Genomic DNA, 23,632 nt, shown 5'->3' on the forward strand with positions numbered 1-23,632 from the left:
ACTAAAAAAAAAGCATTGTGAGCTACTCAAGCAGCAATTTCAGCAGCAGGTTTCTTCCAAAAGCAAAGAAATTGGGTACTATACGAATTGAAGCCAAGAGATCTTGAAAGATGATTTTGCATGTCCGAAATGATGTTTGAACACTATAAAAGAAAATCATTTCTGCACCGAATCATTACTTGCGATGAAAAATGGATCCATTATGATAACCCGAAGCGTAAGAAAACGTATGTGAAGTCCGGCCAACCAGCCAAATCGACACCAAAGCCAAATATCCATGGCGCTATGTTAATGCTCTGTATTTGGTGGGTGCACTGCTAAAATCTGGCCATACCATCACAGGGACCTGTACCGAATGCAACTGATTCGTTTGAAGCGAGCATTGGCAGAAAATCGTTCAGAATATGCGGCCAGCCATGAAACTGTAATATTCCATCATGACAACACTCTCTCTGGTATATGCTTCACTGTGTTACAGAGTATCCAATATTGGCTTGATTCGTTCTTGGCTTCAAAATATGAGCAATTATTTTGGCTTAGAATCCATATGCTGCCAGAAAGTTGGCAAAAGGTCATAGCAAAATAAAAGCAAAACATTTGAAAAAATTCCGAATCTTTCAGTCATCACCCAATATATGTATGTGTATTCAATAGCCTCATTTCACTGCCATTTGACCATATGTTTACCAAGTATTGTGGCCAATATTGAGGTTGATTACAATTTTGCGCTGTATTCTACCAATCTCGAGAAACATTATACAATTCTGTGTTAGAAGTTGGATTTTAAATAGCAATCCGAGTTATTCTGACGACTGTATCAATCTGTTTTCGATACTAGCTTAATCGTAGAGATGCCTTTTCTAGTAAATTCCATTAATATTATTGTGGTCTAGTTGTATGATGTGTAGCTCATTAAGAACCTTAAACTGTCTATGACAACCAAAGACTATACTTTAGGATAAATTCATTAATGGAAAATTAAACTATTGCTTTGATCACAGAAAAGATAGTATGTGGATTAAAGAAAACTTTATAAAATCTTAATATTTTTAAATTTAATGTAAACTATATAAAATTTTGCTAATTGATGGTAAATTTATAATATTTCTTTGTCTAAAACAAACAAAGGACTAAACGATAGATTTAAAATGTTAATTTTATCTTTGTTTAATTTACTGTAGTTATTTATTTAAACTTTATACACAACAAAAGCTACAACCACAGCATTTTATAGCAATTGACTTCAATCTAACGTAATAATTTGGTTATTTACTATATACTACATGAAATAAAATATATTTGTACATGTTTGAGTATGTATAAGTACCCAGCAGTTCTAGGAGACCATTTAGGTTGACAACTAGTAGATAAGTAGTTCCGTGATGTGTTATTTTAACACTTGCATGTCCTAAGCAGATGGTCAGGCAATATACCCTTTTGGATTACAATGAGACTGTCCGATAGTTGGTCAAAAGTAGTCAACGTATTGAATTTACGTACCGGTTACATAGAGTCAGTTACCCTTTGACATTTTGGCCAAACATATGATATAGATAACTTATTACCTATTGTGCTTAGCAAAATGTGTCCCAAATAGTTTAGATAGCTTTTCTTCAATCTTTCGAAAAATAATATCAAAAAAAAAAAAAATTTTAATTTTTTTTTTCCGAAATCAAAAACTTTTTTGATTTTTTTTTTTCAAAATGGGCCTTTTTTTCTTAAAATAAAGCTTAGATATTTTCCTTGAGGACCTATTTGGTCGCTTAGTGCGATGCGAGTTCGATATCTATCAAAAAAAAATGTTTTGTAACGCAAAACATGCAATTTTTGCCTTTTTTTTTTGCAAAATCAAAAACTTTGTTGACTTTTTTTCGAAATGTGCCCTCTTTTTAATTTTTTGCTAAACAGAAAGCTCAGATATTTTCCTTGAATACCTATATAGCTTAGTGGGATGAGAGAGGGATATCTATCAAAATAAATGTTTTGTAACTCAAAATATGCAATTTTTTACTTTTTATTTTTGCAAAATCTAACTTTTTTTTTAAAATTGGCCCTTTTTTAATTTTTTTTTTGCTCAAAAGAAAGCTTGGGTCTATTCCTTTAACACCTATTTGGTTGCTTAGTGGGATGCGAATGGGATATATAGCAAAATAAATGCTTTTTTAACTCAAGATATACAATTTTTATTTTCTTGGCAAAATCGAACATTTTTTCAAAATGGCTCTTTTTAAAATTTTTGTTTGCTCAAATGAAACCTTAGGTCCATTCCTTTAAGGGATTTTTGATCTAAGCGACCAAATAGGTCCTTAAGGACCTATAAAAAAGGTCCCATTTTGAAAAAAATCCAAACAATTTTTTGATTTCGGAAAAAAAATATTAAACCTTTTTTTTTTTTTATTAAATATTTTTGTTCGAAAGATTGAAGAAATAGCTATCTAAACTATTTGGGACACATTTTGCTAAGAACAATAGTTACATGAAGGGAAAAATCACATGTTTGGCCAAAATGTCAAATTTTGACCCCCTCTAACTCCTAAAGTTTTGACCGATCTTGTTGAAAAATTGTGTCTGAATCGGAAGACATCGACTTTAAAAGTTGGTTGACTTGACGTGAAATCCCCCTTAAATTAGAATCAGCCATTAGTGGCAATTACTGTCTATAAGGGATACCTTGACTACTTGCTTAACTGCTGGGTATCCTTTGGTTATTTCTGTGTAAATGTAATCAACTTGAAGTCATGAGTTGCAGGTTCAATTGAGAGGTCAATTGAGTACTTAGTATAGGTGGGCAATGTCCCTATGTTATGCTATATCCTGGACGTCATCATATTAAACTAACCCCTTCTGACTAGTCAAGTGACTAGTGTCCTCCCACAAACTACCGGGTAGTTGGCAGTTGTTTTTATCAAAGCTTTTATGCATCTCTCGTTTTTGTTGTTTTTCAAATTCTCTTTATATAGAGTGCTATGAGTATGTGTAACTCTGTAAATGACTGTCTGTCTGTCGGTCGATCGGTCGTTTTGTTTAGTTTTGATTACATTTTTAACCAAAAGGAAAAAACTTTTAAGACCAAAGGTAAATATTAGATTTATAGGTGTGTGAGTAATGGTTTTTGCTTGTATTTTAGTATGTATGAACGTGTATTTATATCTACTTATTTATACGGCAACGAGTGCCAATAACTAACAACATTTGCATGTGATAGTGTAAGTGTTTACACCTAAAAATGTTTCTAACTAAAAAGCAAAAAATAGTAAAAACCAAATACCAACAGAAATTTGTTTATTCAGGATGATACGAGGTCCTGGGAAACTCAAAAGAAAGCTACTTATGACATTTGTTCCTAAATGAAATTTTGGAGCAATTTAGTGAGAGATTCTAAAGCAGTTAAAATTTACTAAATAAAACAATATGACCCTCGTTTATAAAACTTAAATTTCATGGCATTAGTTCCCTCTAATGTTTGGCAACAAAATTGTCAGTTTTGTTCATGAATCACAAGCTCATGTTACTGGTTATTTATTTAGAGAACACGTATCTACAATATATACAATAGGGTGGCCCTTATTTTGAACTTTTTGGATTTTTGTTACTGAAAATTTAAGCAAAATCAAAACTAATTACTGTGACTGAAAATTTTTAAAAATGTGGAAATAGTTTCAGTAATTAATTTCAGATTGAATCTTTGGGTTGCTTAATTACGAATTTTTAATTTAGAAAGTCAAGGACATTGTTAACTAACCCTTTTCTATCTGGGATCAAAATTGTCCAAGACAGCAAAGGTAGACCTGTTTGTTTTGAACAATTTCTGTATTCTATTTGACTATAATTATTAAACAAATTATATATTGCGTGTATGACTTAAAAATTAGGAATTTTTAGATTATATTTTGAAACAATTGGTCTCTTCATTTACTTTCCCAGTAAATATTTGCAACGAGAGAATAAAATCAAAATTTACAAAATTACTCTGTTAAATTCTCAAAAGTAGTAAAAAGTAAATGAACGCTTTTCCAGTAACAATTGTTTTATACACACAATTTTCTTATTTTATTCCTTTTAAAAAGTATAAATACTCACATTTTCTTCAATTTTATTGAAAATTCTTTTTTTCTGAAATTTTTTCGCCACAAAAATAAAATTGTAAATAATTAAACAATAACACAAAACATATCGCACTCGTTCAACAATACTGTTAATACTCAAAATTTTCAGTAGAGGGAAAAAATGTTTGTGGTTACATTTTAAGAGAATTTGAAAATCCGAGTACATTATAGTAAGCAAATTCCATTTGAAAATATATATATACAGTGGTGGCCACCAATTTAAGACAAATACTTGAATTTTTTTCATCAACTGAATTTTAAGTGCGATAGAGCCAAAATAAGGGTATGAAATTTATTATTAATATTTCTAGTTTCTGAAAAATGTTTGAAAAAATCGGTAAAACATATATGGACAAAGATATGTGGAAATACGTTGACCCACCTCAGCGAACATCCGCTGTTAATAACATGACATGACCGAAACTAATGGAACTAAAAATACGAAATTTGGTCCGAATATTTTATAATAATAAAAATATAATGATATAAATGTGAGAAAATATGTTTATTTAAAAAAACAATTTTTGGTCAAGTTGTAGAAAAATTGTATGTGTTCGTGGTGAATATGTATGAATTGACACAGTCGAATAAAACACACTTGTGTGTTAAAACAGTCCTCATGCATACATATTTGTGGAAATATTTGAAAAAATAATTGACAATCACGTGGAATTTAGCAAACAATTTTTGTCTTAAATTCCTGGCCACCACTGTACATTGATGATTTACTTGTAATGATCGCTAACATTCGGAAAACGAATATGCAAATAAAGAAGAAGTTAGCTATGACCTTTTCCCTTCTTTCTGGCAACATATAGATTCCAAAATAACTGCTATAACTGCTCATCTTTTGAGGCCAAGAACGAATCAAGCCAATATCGGATACTCTGTTACACAGTGAAGCGTATCCCAGAGAGAGCGTTCTGCATCGATCGAAACAAATAGAAGTAAGGGGGGGGGGGGGAGTTGGTTGCAAAGTGTGGACTATAAAGCCGGTGATGCATAACTTCCCAACTACTTCATTCTAAATAGTTTTTAACAGGTATTGCAATATGTGGCCGAGCGTTGTCATGATGGAATATTACGGTTTCATGTCTGACCGCATATTCTGTGATGTTCTGACCAGATTTCAGGGACCCTTTTGGTCTCACGAAATACAGTGAATTACCTTATGTTCATGGATATTTGGTGTCGATTTGGCTTGTTGGTCGGGCATCACGTACGATCTCGTCCATTTTTTATCGCATGTAATGATTCGGTGCACAAATGATTTTCTTTTATAGCGTCATTTCAGTCATGCTTTTGAATTCTGCTGCACGCAAACGTTTTTAAACTGCGGCTTGAAAGAAATCTTCATGGAGTAATGCCTCCAATTCTTGTTCTTTAAACTTGTTTGGCTGGCCTGGGAGATCTTTGTCTTCCGTGTCACAATCACAACTTCAAAACCATCTCTCGCACGTTGAAACCGATGGAACACATTCACCTTCGCTTTGGTGAGCAATCGATGTGATTCAACTGTACTTTTTTACAAAATTAAAGAAGTAAAGAAAAAGTTCCCGCATATGACGATTCAAAATTCGTCATTGAATTCAACTTTCCGTAGCCCCCAAATAACTTACAAACATGATTGATCATCAATATATCGGGAATTCTCCCGGCTCGGTTGATATTCGAGAAAATCGGGCCACAAATGGCTGAGATATAAAAAAACATGGATAACTTCGATAAAAACATTTATATCTCGAGTCATTTGTGGGCCGATTTTCTTGGGAAAAATATTTTTTAATCCGAATTTTATTTTCACGAAATTTTTTTTCACTAATAAATTTAAAAAAAAAAATATTAAAATTAAAACAAGTAAGAAAGTATGCTCGGTCAAGCCCGACCATATAATACGATACACTAAGTACAAGAGCAAAAACATTTTTCTTTTAAAATTTCAATAATTTATATTTTTGAGTGATTTTCGGAAGTGGGCCTTATATGGGGGCTATGACCAATTATGGACCGAAATTAGGTCGTGTGATTTATGTCTATATGAAAGCTTACTATGTTGAATTTTGTGAGTATACCAACATTTTTAAGCGTTTATGCACGTTAAAGTGATTTTCGGAAGCGGGTCTATATGGGAGCTGTGACTAATTATGGACCGATCGTTACAAAATTTGATGACATGAATTTTGTATATATAAAACTTATTTGGAGCGCATTTTGTGGAGATACATTTATAAATTAAATATTTATTTTAAATATTGTTTACCTAAAAATATTTAAAATTTGTATTTTAAATATAATTTGGTGAAGGGTATATATGAATCGGCACAGCTTCTTTAATCCATAAGTAAAAACTTAAAATAAAATATTATCTGAATTTCGTAAAATGTTCTGCATTTAAGAAGTGCAAAATAATAGCCACCCTAATATACAAATATAAATGTGTGCAGCATTTGTAAGTGTTTATAACTGAGTGTTAGAAAGTACATGTAAATGTATTGAATATTATGTGTGAGTGTGTGTGTGATTGCTAAAAGGTCTTAAAAGTTAAATCAACAAAATACTACACCAAGTTCAATATTATTTTAACATGAATTTGGTTGGATTTTGGTCATAAGTCATGAGTTGTTTTTATTTATGCTTATTATGAGGTTTATTACTGGTATAAGGATACTTATGGAATTATTACATTTGTTCAAATGGAAAAAATATATCTTTAGCTTGTGTAGAAGCTAAACTGGGTTAATAAGTTAAATATTGTAAGATCTTTTAGTTCAGATGATTAGATTAACTATTGGCAGATGTTTTCTTATCTGATTCTTCAATTCTTCTATGGATTGGATCCAAAGCTCTCAAATTTTCGCCAGTAGCTCATCATAATGGTCGTGTAGGATGACCACTCCCACATCTCAGTTAAAAGATTACTATGTATAAAGAGTTTTGGCATTAAACACAACATTTAAGTGTTATTTTTTTTCCCATCTCCAAAATAAATTAAAAGAAAAATTTATTGACTTTAGTTTGTTTACTACTTTACTTATATTTTTTGCTACTTCTAAAGATGACATTTAATCTACTCTTGACTATGAACAAAATAAGTTACTTATGAACAAATAAAAACAGATTCTTAAACATTTAAGACTTTAAGGCTTAAATCAGAAAACGAAACTTTTCAGGCCATAAATTAACTATTTGTAATTCGTAAAGTAACTTTTGACTGACTTGTTTTCCCATAAAATATGTAAGTAATCATAGTTTTTTGTTTTTCGATTTTCTTCATTCGGCCCTTATTAGTTGTTTCGTGCATGCCTTTAATCTACTTGGAATTTATTAACAAAGTTTTACGAGACCAATTTTTTTTTGGTATCTGTCTTTCGGCTAAATTAAAGTTTTTCTTTTTGCCTGTTTTGGTTTTATTGATCTTTCTTCGCTCTCTTCTCTTTCTCTTATTTTCATTGGCAAGTGTGAGCCATTATTTTAATTAAACTTTTTTTCTGTGTGTTGTTTTTCCGAAAGGAAGCTTCATACATATTTGTTGTTGTTATTTTTATGACTCTTTTTGTTGTCTTATTTATGGTGTTAAAAAAGTTGTTCTTTTTTTTACAATTTGTTGTAATACCCTCTGGTGCAGTTTTTTGTTTGCTGCTATTTCTTTTTTTGCAACTTTATGGCGTTGTTGAGCCATTAAAAATATAACAACCTGTCAATATATTTTCAATAAATTACAATTGCCGCACGAATCGCCAGTTGAAACAAAAAAAGAACTGTCCTCTTAAGTGTTTTCTTACGATGGCTCTGTGCAGTGGGTGTTATGAAAAAGTAGTTAGGTTTTTATTTAATTGTTGTTGTTAACTTGTTGGCAATTAGTTTTTAAATTTATACATTAGACTGCGTCAAAATTTTATGGAGAGAAAAAACTGGCTTTCTTTACTCCAGTATTTTGAGAAATTTTACAATACTATTTTAAATTCTCTATCTATTTTGTTCATATTAAAAAAGAAACGAAAGAAAAAAAGAAAAGAAAGAAACATTTATCAAATATTGAAAAAATTGTGCAGAATGTTTGCAGAATGATAAGTTAAACGCAGTTTAACAATCAGTTTTACATGTAGTCACCATGAGTTTGGTAATTTCTACATTTTCCACAAGTTTATCCTGGATCGTTATGTATAATGGAGTAGATATATCCATGTACTTCTGTCTGTTGAAATCTACTTTCCGAATCCCCCAAATAACTTTCAAACATGATTGATACATTAATAAATCGGCTGTTATTTAAATTTTTTAAGATTTAGTCAGGTTTTTTGGATAACAATTATTTTTATTTTTAGACATAGTCCTCCTTGAGCTGTATACACTTTGTCCAACGTTTCCCTAATTTTGTTATCAATTCCAAAAAAAAAAAATTGTCGAGTTCCTCAAAATAGCCATTTTATAACCGATTTACACTATTTGGTCTCTGGTGTGTTGCGAAGTTGTTACAAGATTGTACAAATGCCTGCGATTGTTGGCTAACGCTTCACTAATATTGCCAAAAGCTTTCTCATACCCAAGTGATCATTCAAATTGAAACCACTGAGCCATGTGAGATGCCCATGGCTTCCTAAATCTCTCGTACTTTCAATATCCTATTGGCCAACACCAAATCGTGAATTTTTTCAATTGTTTCGGGTGTAGAGACCTCAATTGAGCGTCCAGAACGTTCGGCGTCTTCCGGGCTTGTACGGCCACAACGAAATCCATTAAACCACTGTTTTACCATTGAAATTGATGGTGCTTCGGAATGGAGTTTCCATAGTATTTATTAAGCCTTGATTTGAGTGATGGGTTTTGGGCAAAAAATAAAGCTTAATGAACACACGAAATTCACTTGCTTCGATTTTCTCCCTAGGTCACGTAGTCTGCTATCAATGGTTGTCGAACACATACTAAATGATGCAGCTTATTCAAAATTTGACATGAGTCAGTTGACAGATGGGTGTTGACAGGAGCAGTGTTTCCTTTTCAGCTAAATGGCGAGAAATTAAAAAAGTCACGGACCTATTGATCCTCCCTATTCTGAAAGCTATAGGAAAATCCAAGGTTGCACATATGTGTTTCCATAGCAAAAATCAATGAATTAGACTACAAATTGATCCCTCATCCACCCTATTCTAACCTGAGGAAGTGGATCGGCGGAAAAAAAAAATGTAATCATCTCACAAACAAATACCTATTTTGATGACCTCGACAAATCTTATTTTTTGGAAAGGATAAACAAATTGGAGATACGTTTTATCCAAGATCCTCATTCAAATAGTCACGGACTTATTGACCCTAGTATTAAAAAGTCAACAAAAAAGTTTCAATCAGCAATGGCCTCGGAGGCAACAATATTATATTACTAACTAGTTTTATATAAGGGCTATAATAATTCACTGATCGAAGAAATTTCAGAATGAACACGGAAGAGGAATGGTTACGTACTTCGGAAAAGCTATACTGAAGCTGTACTGATACGTTTAAGTTTAGTTGTTCCAGTGTGTATTTAAGAAAAATATAGTATTTTTGTATTAGGGTAAAATCCAGTCCTTTCTAAACTGCCTCTATGTAATGTGGACGGTATTCATTAAAATAATGTTCAGCAGTAGTGCCACGTCATTATCATACTTTTGCTGAGGCATTAATGAAACAATCATTCATTTAAAAGGTAAATAATTGCATAATTTTGTGAAATTTGCAAAAAACCATCATAGTACTGAATTTTACATCTCTGGTTCACTGATCCATTATTAATTTCACATTAATTTAATTGCAGTAATATTTATTTAAATTCTGCAGACATTTATTTGTATAATATCTTACATTTGAACTCAAATATTTATACACAAATGTCTTGTTATTTATTTTAACAATTTGTGTAAATAAATATAAATGAAATTAATTAGCCATTATACATGTTTTCAATTGAATATAAATATTTTTACACGTGACTGCTTTAAATTACATGGGATAAATAATTTTAATAAGAAGGTTTATGTAGTAAATACCGGTTCACTTCGCTACACCAATAATCATAGTGAAATAATGAAGGGATTTTTTAAAAAAATTATTTTACTTATTTAATAACGATTTTTTGGGTAGTTTTTAAGAAGTAAATAAAGTGTAAAAATATTTGCCTGTGATTATCTAATAACAACTATGTATTCTATAAACAGTTATGATGCCAATTAGACTGTAAAGAAGAATAAAGTACCAATATTTACCCGTTTTGTATTATATTCTAGGTACATTATTATAAAAAATTCAAAAAGTACCTTTACAAGAACAAAAAACTACCATTAGTTTTCCCTATTAATTCTCTCTTATTTTCAGCTTATTTTTATGTCGAAAAGATTAATAACACTGCGGAACAGAGATTTTGGTGCCCGAGATTTGAACTACCTTTTGTACACGTTGATGAACCCTCATTACTATGTTATACTTGTTTTTTTCCAGTCAGCTCGCGTTTTCGAAATATCGCGGTTTTTATATTTTCATTGAATACCCTATTTTTTTTGTATTTTTCTTCAAAATTTTGGGTAATGCAATTAAGAATGTGAAATTTTTTTAACATGAGACTGGTCTACATAAACATATGCTTCTTTTGAGTATAATAACTCTAATGGATATTTTGGCATATTTGTCTGATCTTTCGAGAAAGTTGAAATTTGACTTTTTTAGCTTTATCCTTAATAAAATTGTGCATTATGAAAATTTTAAATAAAAATTTATCACTGCACATTCAAGGCATTATAGCGAATATAGTTTTTAATTAAAATGAAAAATTAGTTAAAAATTTAATGAAATATTTTGATAATATCCCGAAATTTAACATCCTAAAAAACAATTTTTTTTATAAATAAATTTTTAGGTAGTCATTAGTCTTATATTTTAATACACATTTAAATCTAACTACAGCAATGTAAATACTTCATTTGACGTTTTTAAAATATTGCGAATTTTGTATTTACGTGATTTACAGCGTTTTTGTTGAAAATATCTTAAATTTTTTTTTAAAAACACTAGTAATTTACAGAAAAAAATAAATTTTTACAAACATATAGATTTATTTCTACATTATATATCCAGGAATTGTCTATGTTGCGAATTTGAATAGCAAAGCAAGCAAAATACAATTGGAGAACAGTGTTTTAATTGATTTTCGCTGATCTTTTAACATATATTCGTCACAAATGTAACAAAACATATTAGGATCTTTAACACAGCATCTCATCTTACTAGCCATAATGAAATAATATAACAAGTGATATTATATTTATAAAAAAAACAGGTGTAAAACATTCAAGTTACGAACATTTATATAGTTTTTTTAATATGAAATAAATATGAAAAATACTGTAAAACTTTGAGTTATTTGCCAAATAGTTTAGTATATTTTCAGCGAATTTTCAATATTTTTATATAAATTAGTTTATTGATAAGTTTTTATTGTATATAGTGAACAAATTTTGAACCCTTTTACCATAGGTCAAACTTATAAGGATGAAACTGAAAAAAGTTAATTTTCAACATCCTTGCGATATCACCAAAATATCCTGAAACTTAGATAAACAAAATTGATGTCAAAGAAAATATAATTTTGTGTAGAATACCAGTACAAAGATGCATTTTTAATTTTAGTCTCCATTTATGAAATAGCCCAACAAAAAGAGAAAAAAATACAGAATAACCAAGCAAATTAAAACCGCGATATCTTAAAAACAAGAGCTCCTCAAAAAAAACTAAATATAGTTTTGACTATGTAATGTCCCATACATGTTTTATCAAAAACATTTTCCGCGGCACCAAACCAAAATGTCAATTTTGTTCCTCTGTGTAATTTATATTATTAAAAAAGTACCATTTCCCTTTTCTCTCTTGAACTCTTGAATCATCAAAATACCCCATGTTGCGGACATACATATCACTGTGGTTCCAAATCAAAATCTAGGTGGACAAAATTATTTGGCGCTCTTTTTATATAGAATTGGTGTCTCCGATTCCAAATTTTTTTAAAAAATCAATATAAACTTTTTTTCATGTTACAGTAGGAGAAACATGGAGGATGCAACGTAATGGTATGGGGGCTGTTTTTCTGCTGCTGGCCCATCGCTCAAAATTAATGAAATAATGGATGGATTTATCTATAGAGACATCTTGGAAAGAGTAATGCTTCCAAATTCTGAGGATAATATGCCTCTTCGATGAGTTATTCTGCACGATAACGACCCCAAGCACTCTTCACATGTTGTTAAATCGTGGTTAGCACAAAAAAGAGTTTCGGTAATGGAATGGCCACCACAATTACCAGATCTAAACCGATTGAGAACCTTTAGGAAATCGTTAATCAAAGAATCGATGCCGAAAATTGCACTAATTCAGATATTCACCCCTATCGTGAAAAACATGTGAAATTTATTAGTTTTCTATTTATGACCAATGATGTTGACAATTTTAGTTTTTAAGATTCCAATCTTACGGGCTATTTATGGTCAATCATTTGTTACCAAATGTGTAAATAAAAATCAAAGTATTTTCATTTTTATTATTATTTACCCAACGTTTCGTTTGTTTGTTTCTTCAGGGGTTTTCTTTTATTGTTGAATTCTAGCGACAAAAACATATAAATATTTTATTATAAATCATTGAAAAACTTAAGATATCACAGTTCAACTTACGAAATTCTATTGTTTACATTGTCAATTAACTTATTATTTAAAAAACTGGACTTCACGACACAGAATTAATAAATAAATAAATAATCATTACAACACAAACATATACTATAAGTCAAACTTAATACTAATATCACAGAACTTCAACTGATTTAATAATTATATATTGCAGCGGAATATTGCAGTTTTGTGTTATCCTTGTCCTCTTTCGTGTTCATTGTATTGTGTATTTTTTGTTGTATTCTTAAGCTTTCAAGAGTGTATCGTTTGTTCTCTTTTTGTTCTCTGTCCAATATCTTAATATTGTCAAAATCCATCTTATGATTGCACTCCTTTACGTGCAGAGATAATGCCGTCGTTATTTTTCCTTTTTCAATATCTGTTTTGTGTTCATTAACTCTCGTCCCCAACATTCTCTTTGTCGTACCAATGTAAACCAAGTTACATCTCTCCCTTTCATTACCGTCACATTTTATCTCATAGACCACATTATCACTCTTAAGTTTGTCAATTTTTGTTTTGTTGTTTGTAAATAGATGCCTCAGTGTCATATTTGATTTGTAAGCTATTGTTGTTGTTTTCTCTGTGATCATTCTCTTCATTGTTTTTGTCTCCGTTAGTTTGGGAATAAATGGTACACTGTAAAAAACTTTTTCCTCCTCAGTGTTTGGATTTTTCTGCTGTTTTTCATATTTTAGTACTTTGTTGATTAAATTGTTCGTCATATATGTTGGGTAACTATTCTTTGTAAGTATTTTTCTTATTCTATTAATATTGGTTTTCCTGTATTCAACATCACTTATCTGTAATACTTTCCTTATTAAATTCGTCGCTGTACTTATCTTCATTTTCAATGGTTGTGTAGAGTTGAAGTTAACCATTCTACCTGAAGATGTGGGTTTCGTGTACCAATTTGTCCTTATTCTTCCTTATGTTCCCATGAAATATTTATTTCCCTCGAAGGGAAAATTGCTATCGTGATATTTCCCTAAACTTTTCATTCACAATAGTTGATTTTGTTCGTAGCAGCTGTTTATTGTTTACAAAATTTCATCTAAAAATTTCACAACATGGGGAATTTTTTCACGTGAACAAAGTTTATGAACGAAAAATGGGAACATATTTCATGTGAAGTATTGATTCGCGATAGGGGTGATTATGTTTCAAGGATTGGTAGATGATTGGAGCACTATTCCTGCAAATTTTATTGCCAATTTGACAGCTTCACTGCTTTGCCGATGTAAGGCCGTCATTGAAAATATAGGATTTGACACCAAATATTAAGTTTTATAGATATAAATGTTTTCGAAGCAATTAGTTACATATGTTTTGGCCAATGAAATATCAAGACATACGTAGTTTTTTAATTTTTTTCTTTTCAATGCAAAAAATTCTGAATTAAATTTCATATTCTTATTTTTAAAGCATTAATGAAAAGATATTATTAGCAAATTAATATTTTTGTTTACATTTACATAAGTGCAGTGCATATGTGGCAAACGATTCAAATCTGTATACATTTTTTAAATACAGATATAAAATATTAACGATTTAAGATATTTAAGTTTTTCATACTAAAAATCGATTTTTGATATAAAATATGAGTGATCACAGATTAAGCTTATTTTACAAAGTTATTAAGGATTTTTAAGATATTTGAGTTTTTTATACTAAAAATTTATTTTTGGTATAAAATGTGAAGGATCACATATTGATATTATTTTCATTAAAATATTAACGATTTATGATATTTGAATTTTTTTATACAATATATCGATTTTTGGTGTAAACTATGAGTGATCATAGATTGTGCTTCCTTAAAATCGCTGTATATACGAAGTTATTAACGATATTTGAATTTGTATACCCCACACCATGAGTGGCAAGGTTATATATAAGTTTGTCTTTCCGTTTGTAATAAAAGTATATAGTATATTCTGCATCGTTATAGATAGCGGAGTAGATATAGCCATGACCGTCTGTCCGTCTGTGTGTTGAAATCAAGTTTCCGAAGCCCCCAAATAACTTACATACACGATTCATACATCAATATCTCCGAAATTCTTCCGGCTCGGTTGCTATCGAGAAAATCGGTCCATAAATGGCTAAGATATAAGGAAAAAACCAGGACAACATCGATTTTTGACCTATATCTGGATTACTAAGTCAATATAGACAATATGGATATCTAATGATAGTTATTTCAAAGACCTTTGCAACAATGTATATAAGACCATAGTAAGTTGCACCTACAATGGGTCAAAATAGGAAAAAAAATTTTTAACCCGAATTTTTTTTTCACCAACAAATTTTTTTTACTAAATATTAAAAAAAAAAATTTAAAAACAAAAAATTTTTTTTTTAAATTAAAAAAAAATTAAATTAGAAAACAATTTTGAAAAAAACAACTGGAAAAAAATTTTAAATTTTCTTTACCTAAAAAACAATATTAACGAAGTTATTACCGATTTAAGTTATTTGAGTTTTTTATACTAAAAATAGTTTTTTTGTATAAAATATAAATGAACACAGATTGAGCATATTTTCCTTAAAATCGCAGTATTTACGAAGTTATGAACGATTTAAGATAAATGAGTTTTTTATACTAAAAATCAATTTTTGGTATAAAGTATGAGTCAGCACAGATTGAGCTTATTTTCCCTAAAATTCCTTCTATAGAGTCTAATTTTGGTCTGGGAGATGTAACGTTTCTCATTTATATTGCATATAAACATTTACTTACAACTTTGTGATTAAATATTGGATTATTTAGTTTACCTGGAAATAAAATACAAAAAAATATTAAATTAAAAATGGGACATTTAAGAAATACTGTAATTTTAAAACTATTTATTTGCAAATAATCTTGTTGATTTTAAAGCAGTTTATGCAATTATTTGAATTTTCTACGAAAACTTAAAAAAATATCATAGCTCTACATTAAGCTAATTCTTTGTTTATTATTTTTAAATACCTTTTTATATTAATTTCCCTCTCCTTTTTAATTCTATTGTCTTTTTGGCAAAACTTTGCAACATTTATATCAATGAAACAAAAATAAGAAAAAAAAAGAAATGAACAAAATAAAGTCATTTCAATCTCTATTAAGATTAAACCTAAAAAAACACTAAAAACAATGGTAACAATAACAAATGGTTATAACAACAAAAAAAAAAACAAATTGAGGACAAACAATAACAAAAACCGACATGAAACTGCCAAGCAAGGCTGTTAAACTAAAGAAGCTCGTAAACAAATTTGTAGAAAATAAAGAACTAATGCCAAAACAAAAATTAAATCCATTTGAAATACTCTTAGTTACATTACTACAATGCAATGATGGTTTTATTTTGTAGACGTCTAAGGATGCTGGGAATTACACTGTTTGTGAAATTAATTGGGAAATAATTTAATATTGCTGGACAAAAGCTAAGCATACAAAGTACAAAGTAGAAATAAATCTTAGTGGCTTTATGCAGAATAAAATATTTCATCAGCATTGTTGTCCTTAAATAGAAAGAACTATTTATTAATTAATACGTTTAGAACGAAATAACCAAAGCATACACAATTTAATAAGGTATTAATCATGGAATTTCAAATCTAACTTCTTTCATATGTTTGTTATATCTAAAACTAGTTGGATCACTAAATTGCTGCGCGAAAAAATCTAAGCATACAAAATTAAAATTAGGATAAAGCTAATTTTAGTGTTAAAGAAAATATTCCATGAAAGAATGTTTAATTATGTAAGACGTTCAGAACGAAATAACCAAAGCATACATGTTTTAATAGGGTTTTAAATATGAATTATCAAATCTAACTTGTTTTAGATCTTTGATATATCTGAAACAATTTCGAACAAATAATTACTGCTCGAAAAAATCGAAGCATACAAGATTAAAAGTACGAAAAAAACATGCTTAATGTTAAAGAAAGTATTTCATGGACATTGTAGTCCACAATAATAATAAATCATCAAATAAATTCAAAGGTTATGGACGAATTTTCATGGTTATTATAAGTTTTTCATTCCTTTTGTAATTTCCACAATATAATTTTCCGATCCTATAAAGTATATATATTCTGGATCCTTATAGATAGCGGAGTCGATTAAGCCATGTCCGTCTGTCTGTTGAAATCAATTTTCTGAAGACCCCAGATATATTCGTGATCCAAATCTTCAATAATTCTGTCAGACATGCTTTCGAGAAGTTTCCTAATTAAAATCAGCAAAATAGGTCTACAAATGGCTGAGATATGAGGAAAAAACCAGGACAACCTCGATTTTTGACCTATATCTGGATTACTAAGTCATTAATATAGACAATATGGATATCTAATGATAGATATTTCAAAGACATTTGCAACGACGTATATAAGACCATAGTAAGTTGGACCTACAATGGGTCAAAATCGGTAAAAGATTTTTTTAATCCGATTTTTTTTTCACAAAAAAAAGAAAATTTTAAAAACAAAAACAAAAAAAAAATTTAAAAAAAAAATTTTAAATGTTAAAAAAAAATAAAAAAACAACTTTGGAAAAAAAAAATTTTTTGTTTACCTAAAAATATTTAAAATTTATTGTTTTAAGTATAATTTGGTGAAGGGTATATAAGATTCGGTCCAGCCGAATATAGCTCTTTTAATTGTTTTTTTTAATTAAATTCATTAATTTGCCCCTCGAAATGGTGTAAACAATAAAACAAAATCGTATTTATATAAAACCATCTTTACGGCTCCCAAGTAGATAAAAAGAAAAGAGAAAAAAATCAATGCTTACTGCAAACATTTTTATTGTTTTGTTTGTGTTTAATGTAAAATGTTTCTTTTGTGCTTCTGCATCCTTTTCAGATACTTTGTGGATAGACTACGTGAGATGATTGAACAAGAAATTGATTCGGGGACAGTGTTCTGGTATGACAGTATTATCGAAGGTGGCCAATTGTTGTGGCAGAATGAGATCAATGACAAGAATGTGCGTTTCTTTAAGTCGGCCAATGGCACTCTCGTCAACTATTCGTGGAACGACAGAAGTTTCCAGGTGACACGTACGGTGTGTGAACAAGAACGTGTGCCCTTACGAAAAGTTTTCTTTGGCATTGACATCTTTGGTCGCGGGCAGACTGCCAAATTTCAAAGTAAACAAACATTGGCACGCATTGTCAAGCAACGTTTCTCCGTTGGAATTTTTGCTCCGGCCTGGACATACGAAACTCTGCAGCAGTATGGCTACAATTTAAAAAAGCCGTTTGGTGATGAACAAACCAACGAGGCATTTCTAATGAGAAACGAAAAGTTTTGGTGGTTATTATGGGAACATTTGGCCACCCATCCCTACATAACAATGCCATTCTATACGGACTTTTGTTTGGGTTCGGGAAAGAAAACCTACCTACATGGTTTGCAAAAAATGACAACAACTGGAACGCAAACAATTGTAACTGACTCAGAGATAATTGCAGAAGGAACTAAAGAGTTTAAAGCGAATAGAACTAAATCTGCTGCTGGCAATACGGAAACAGAAATTCTTGATGGCAGATTTTTCAATTTGTCACGTCAATCACTGCAGCCATCCGTACCATTGCATGATGTAGCAACACGTTATTATGATGACGCCTTCAATGGTGGCTCTTGTTTGCGTATTCTACAATACGACTCCAGTTTTCGTATAATTGCTTCTGATTTTCAAATCATGCGTGGTGGCTTGGTGTTTGCCTATGCTTATAAATTAAAACCCACTGACGGTGAATTTGATTGCATCTTGCGTTTTTGCACTGTCAACAATGCAAGAGATTGTTATCTGTTCCTAGGAGATTACTATGATACGTTCAGTTTGCAACGTGGTCGCTGTTATGTTTCACCATTCAAACCCAAATACAATGCGCTGTTGACTGGCCCCTTAAATTGTCCCCAGATACCAATAGATATGGCATTCCCAAATCCAGATGCCAATGGCTGGCATGTGCGCTACTATGTGGTTGAATTTGATAACATCATACAGGTGAAAGACATTGGTGTGTTGTATCGCAAATCGGCCGAAGCTAAGGATACCGCCTATTTGGGGGCTATTTATATCAACGAATATGATGTAAATCAACATGAATTTACTACCGATAGCAACATTGCATTGATTCAAACATATGGTGGGGATCTTTTGAATTAGCCCGAGGACAGTTACTAAGGCGTAAAGCATTGGTAACGTTCAACATTTTCAGGTTTATGTAAACAAATTTTTTAGTACAGTTTAGAGGGCAGTATGTATTTAAGTAAAAAACAGTATTCAAATTATTAAAACAAAAAAACAAAAAAACCAAAATTACCTAAATTTAGTACAATTTCATATTTGTATACAATTTTTCAAATTCAACAGACTTGGTGTTAGCCAAAATATATGTTAGATGTTTAGTATTAAAGAATGACAAATTATTATAACATTCCACACAAACCCACATTTAATTCAACTTCTCACAAACATATATATATCTGTCTGTCTGCATGTAAACAAAATATAAAAAAATTTAGAAAATATTGAAAAAAAAATTTAAAAAAAATGTAGAAAATTTGAAGTTATTCACATAACCGTTATTTACTTTTGTGAATATGCGAAATTTTGCACAATTATAAACAACAATTAACATACATGATATGCTTGATTGTTGTAGAGTTATGCGAAAGTTTCCAATTTCTCTAAGTTAGAAAATGGTCAAGTGAATATCTTCATACAAAAAAAAATTATATGTATAAGAAAAACAAAAACACTTTTTTTATATATTTAACGTAATATTTATTAAAAAAAAAAAAAAAAATAGTTTTAAGTAAAAAACTTTTTAAACTTTTGCACTAAAACTTTAATTCAAATTTTAAATCATACATACATACAAACAAATGCCCAAACCTACTGTACTACTAAAATCGAAAAACTAATTATTCTCTATACAAATTAACACCTAGTTATATCTATTTTTCAGTCATCTCCTATACAAAATTTAAATAATCTTTACTCTCCACCAGCACGAGTTTAAAACACTTTTTTAGTATTATCTGAAAGGTCTTTAGAAAGCTCAGCTAAATTCCGAAATTTTAGAATTTCGAAAATCAATACATTTACTGCAAATCAGCAATAGACCATACTTTTAGTATTATCTAAAAGTTCTTTTTAAAAAAAAAACTAATCTAATGTTCAAATTTTTCGATTGTATCTTACAAATTTTAAAACTCAATTTTATAGTTATATAAGTAAACTGTTGTGTGAAATTTAAAAACATATTAATACGTAGTTATACGACAAACATATCTCATCTGAAATTCTATTCTCCATCCGAATGAATTTATATTCATTAAAATCTGCTTCTCATACATCATACATCACCACACTTTTAGATTTATCTAAAAGTTCATAAAAAACCTCATACATAATACTTAGCTATACGATATACATATCTTATATGAAATTCTATTTTCAATTGTCCTAATTAAAATCTTTTTGTAGTATTTTTATTAAATGCACGTTGCATAGGCGATTAGCGTAGCACAATCTAATAAGACTTTACAAAGCGTCGCTAATGGCGCTTAACAAAGGTTTCATGCACTTGCACTTGCACTTAAATACTATGCAAATGAATTTACATTCATTAAAATCTGCTTTTTCTAGTATTTTTATTGCAAAATTGCTTTACAATTTTGCAGATGTTCACCAAAAAATATTCACCCCTATCGGCAAAACATGTGAAATTTATGTTGCCATGAAATATCCATTTCTCTCGAACGGAATATTGATATCGTGAAATTCCCCTGATCTTTTCATTCGCAGTAGTTGATTTTGTTCGTAACAGATGTTTATTGTTTACAAAATTCCATCTTAAAATTTCCCATGTTGGGGAATTTTTTCACGTGAACAAAGTTGATGAACGAAAAATGGGAAAAGGGATTCGCGATAGGGGTGATTAATATACAAAATTTTTATTATCCAAAATTACTTTACAACAATTTTAGTATCAGAAATTACTTTACAAAATTACACATTTACACCAAAACATCAATAAACTTTACAATTTTACACATTTACACCAAAACATTAATATACAACATTTATAGTGCAGCAAAACATTAATAAACTTTACAATTTTACACATTTACACCAAAACATTAATAAACTTTACAATTTTACAGATTTACACAAAAACATTAATATACAACATTTTAAGTTACAGAAATTACTTTACAATTTTACACATTTACACCAAAACATTAATAACTTTACAATTTTACAGATTTACACACAAACATTAATATACAACATTTTAAGTTACAGAAATTACTTTACAATTTTACACATTTACACCAAAACATTAATAAACTTTACAATTTTATACATTTACACCAAAACATTAATATACAACATTTTAAGTTACAGAAATCACTTTACAATTTTACACATTTACACCAACACATTAGTATACTACAGTTCATCAGAAATTACATTCAATTTGTACAATATTACACAAAACATTATACACAATTACAGTTTCATTACATCGAATTTACTTAAAAAAAAGCTCATTTAATGAAGCTTAGCATTTCGATATTTCGGAATTTAACTTAAAAATTGTTGTATTTTTGCACCCTTTATACACGCACCCACATTTTTATACGCACATATTTTGTAGTTTTGCACTATTTAATTATCACACACGTTTATACAATCAGACTCACAATTAGGGAATTTCACGTGGTCATTTGTCATCCTGGCGAAATTGTGAACTTTTGCACAATTACAACAAATCATACATATGATTTATGTATGTTGTTGTAGTTGTGATTGTGCAAAAGTTTAAATTTTCATAAGGGTAAAAGAACCATTGACGTGAATATCATAAATATAAGATTTATTGGTTTGATTTTGCCTTGGTTTTCTACTCTACCTATTCCCAATTTCCTATGTAACAACCCCCCCCCCACCCACTTATTTCAATTTAAAATGGACCATATTAATATTAAGTTTTATTGAATTTTGTTTTGGTTTTTTTTTTTCCTACTTAGTATTTTTTTGCCCAAACTTAAAAACAAAATATGCTTCAACACCAATCATTTTAATATGAAAATATTTTGTCTAGAATATGGTCCATATTGTATATTAATTTATTTACTTTTGTTAAGTATAATTTGTTAATATTAAAATTATTAAGGTTTTTTTTTTATAAAATTTTAGAAGGTTTTTCGTATAATTTATTACAGAAAATTGGTTATTAGTTTTTTAAATTATTTATTTAATAGCTTCATTTGCATCACTATTTCTTTCTCTAGCGAAATGGCGAATTTTCGCACAATCACTGCAACTATACGTATCGTTAAGGTTGTTGTGGTGTTTGAGTGAAAGTTCAAATTTTCGCCAGAGGAAAAAAAGATGATGTAAATAACTTTAATATAAAAATTATATTTCATTTAAGTTTTTATTATATTTTGGGACAATTATTTTTTTTACTCAGGTCCTAAAATTGTGAGTTTATTTCTCCTTATTGCCATTTAATTTTTTTTATTTAGTCCAAGTTTAGTTTACACAGTTACTGAAATTGCAAAGTTTCGCTTAATCACAACAAACTTAAGTATCATGTATATTGTTGTTGTTGTGTTTAAGCGAAATTTTGCATTTTCGCTAATGTGAATACATACTTTCAATAACAAAAATTATTTTTATTTTCATTAAATTTTTTATTAAAACCAGGTTTAGTTTCCACTTTTTTAGGAACATTTTTTTACACAGGTCTCGAAATTGCGAATTTTCGCACAATCACAAAAAACATACTCATGTTGTTGTGATTATGCGAAAAATCGCAGTTTCGCTGATTTGAATATCTTCATTTAATTTTTTATTTAGTCTAAGTTAAGTCTTTCTAGGGACGTTTTTTTAGACAGTTCCTGAAATTGCGAACTTTTGTACAATCACAACAAACATACGTATCATATATATGATTATTGTTGTTATGATTGTACGAAAAATCGTATTTTCACAATATAAAATTTATTTTTCATTTAATTTTTTATTAAGTCTAAGTTTAGTTTTGCAGTATTTTTAGGGACATTTTTTTTTACTCAGCTCCCGAAATGGCAAACTTTTGCTCAATCACAACTGCCATTCTTATCCAGTATGTTGTTTTTGTTGTGATTGCGCGAAAGATCAAATTTTCGCTTCAACATAAAAATTATTTTCAATTATCTTGTTTTTTTATTAGACTAAGTTAAGTTTACAGTTTTTCTTCATTTCCTTTTTTCATAAAATTTTTTTATTTTGTCTAAGTTCGGTTTAGTAATTTTTACGCAGGTCCCGTTCGGAAATGCATTACTGCGCTGCAGCCGATGTATAGTGAGTTCGTAAAAGCATCAGATGTTCTCTGAAATGCATCAGAACCCACACATCATAAACAATTTCTGATTTAAAGCACAATATTTATGTATGATCATCAGATACATCGCAGTTATACATTTCCGAACTACTAGCCTATATTCTTTTTATAGATATCCTTTCATAATTCTAGGAACAATTTCTTTTTTGCGCAAGTTCCGTTCGTATCGTTTCGTTATTCAGTAATTTATTTTATTATTTGGTCTAAGTTCTGTTTACAGTCTTTTGTTTGCGCAGGTCCAGTTCGGAAATGCATTACTGCGCTGCCGCCGATGTATAGTGAGTTCGTAAAAGCATCAGATGTTCTCTGAAATGCATCAGAGCACCCACATCATAAACAAGTAAAGCAGAATATTTATGTATGATCATCAGATACATCGCAGTTCTGCATTTCCGAACACCCAGCCTATACTTATTATTGATATCCTTTCATA

At 29.7% G+C, this 23,632-nt stretch overlaps 1 protein-coding gene across 2 annotated transcripts in view; it reads left to right on the forward strand.

Moving 5' to 3' along the window:
* The window catches only part of ENGase (Endo-beta-N-acetylglucosaminidase), a 50,448-nt gene extending 29,302 nt beyond the window's left edge, over positions 1 to 21,146 (forward strand). For both annotated transcript variants that reach the window (XM_065509176.1, XM_065509177.1), the window contains one exon: positions 17,651 to 21,146. In XM_065509176.1, coding sequence (XP_065365248.1) covers positions 17,651 to 18,962 — 1,312 coding nt within the window. In that variant the 3' untranslated portion in view covers positions 18,963 to 21,146. The remainder of the gene's footprint in view (positions 1 to 17,650) is intronic.
* Positions 21,147 to 23,632: the final 2,486 nt, after the last annotated feature.

This window comes from Calliphora vicina, chromosome 4, assembly GCF_958450345.1.
Source record: "Calliphora vicina chromosome 4, idCalVici1.1, whole genome shotgun sequence".
In the NCBI taxonomy this organism is placed as follows: domain Eukaryota; kingdom Metazoa; phylum Arthropoda; class Insecta; order Diptera; family Calliphoridae; genus Calliphora; species Calliphora vicina.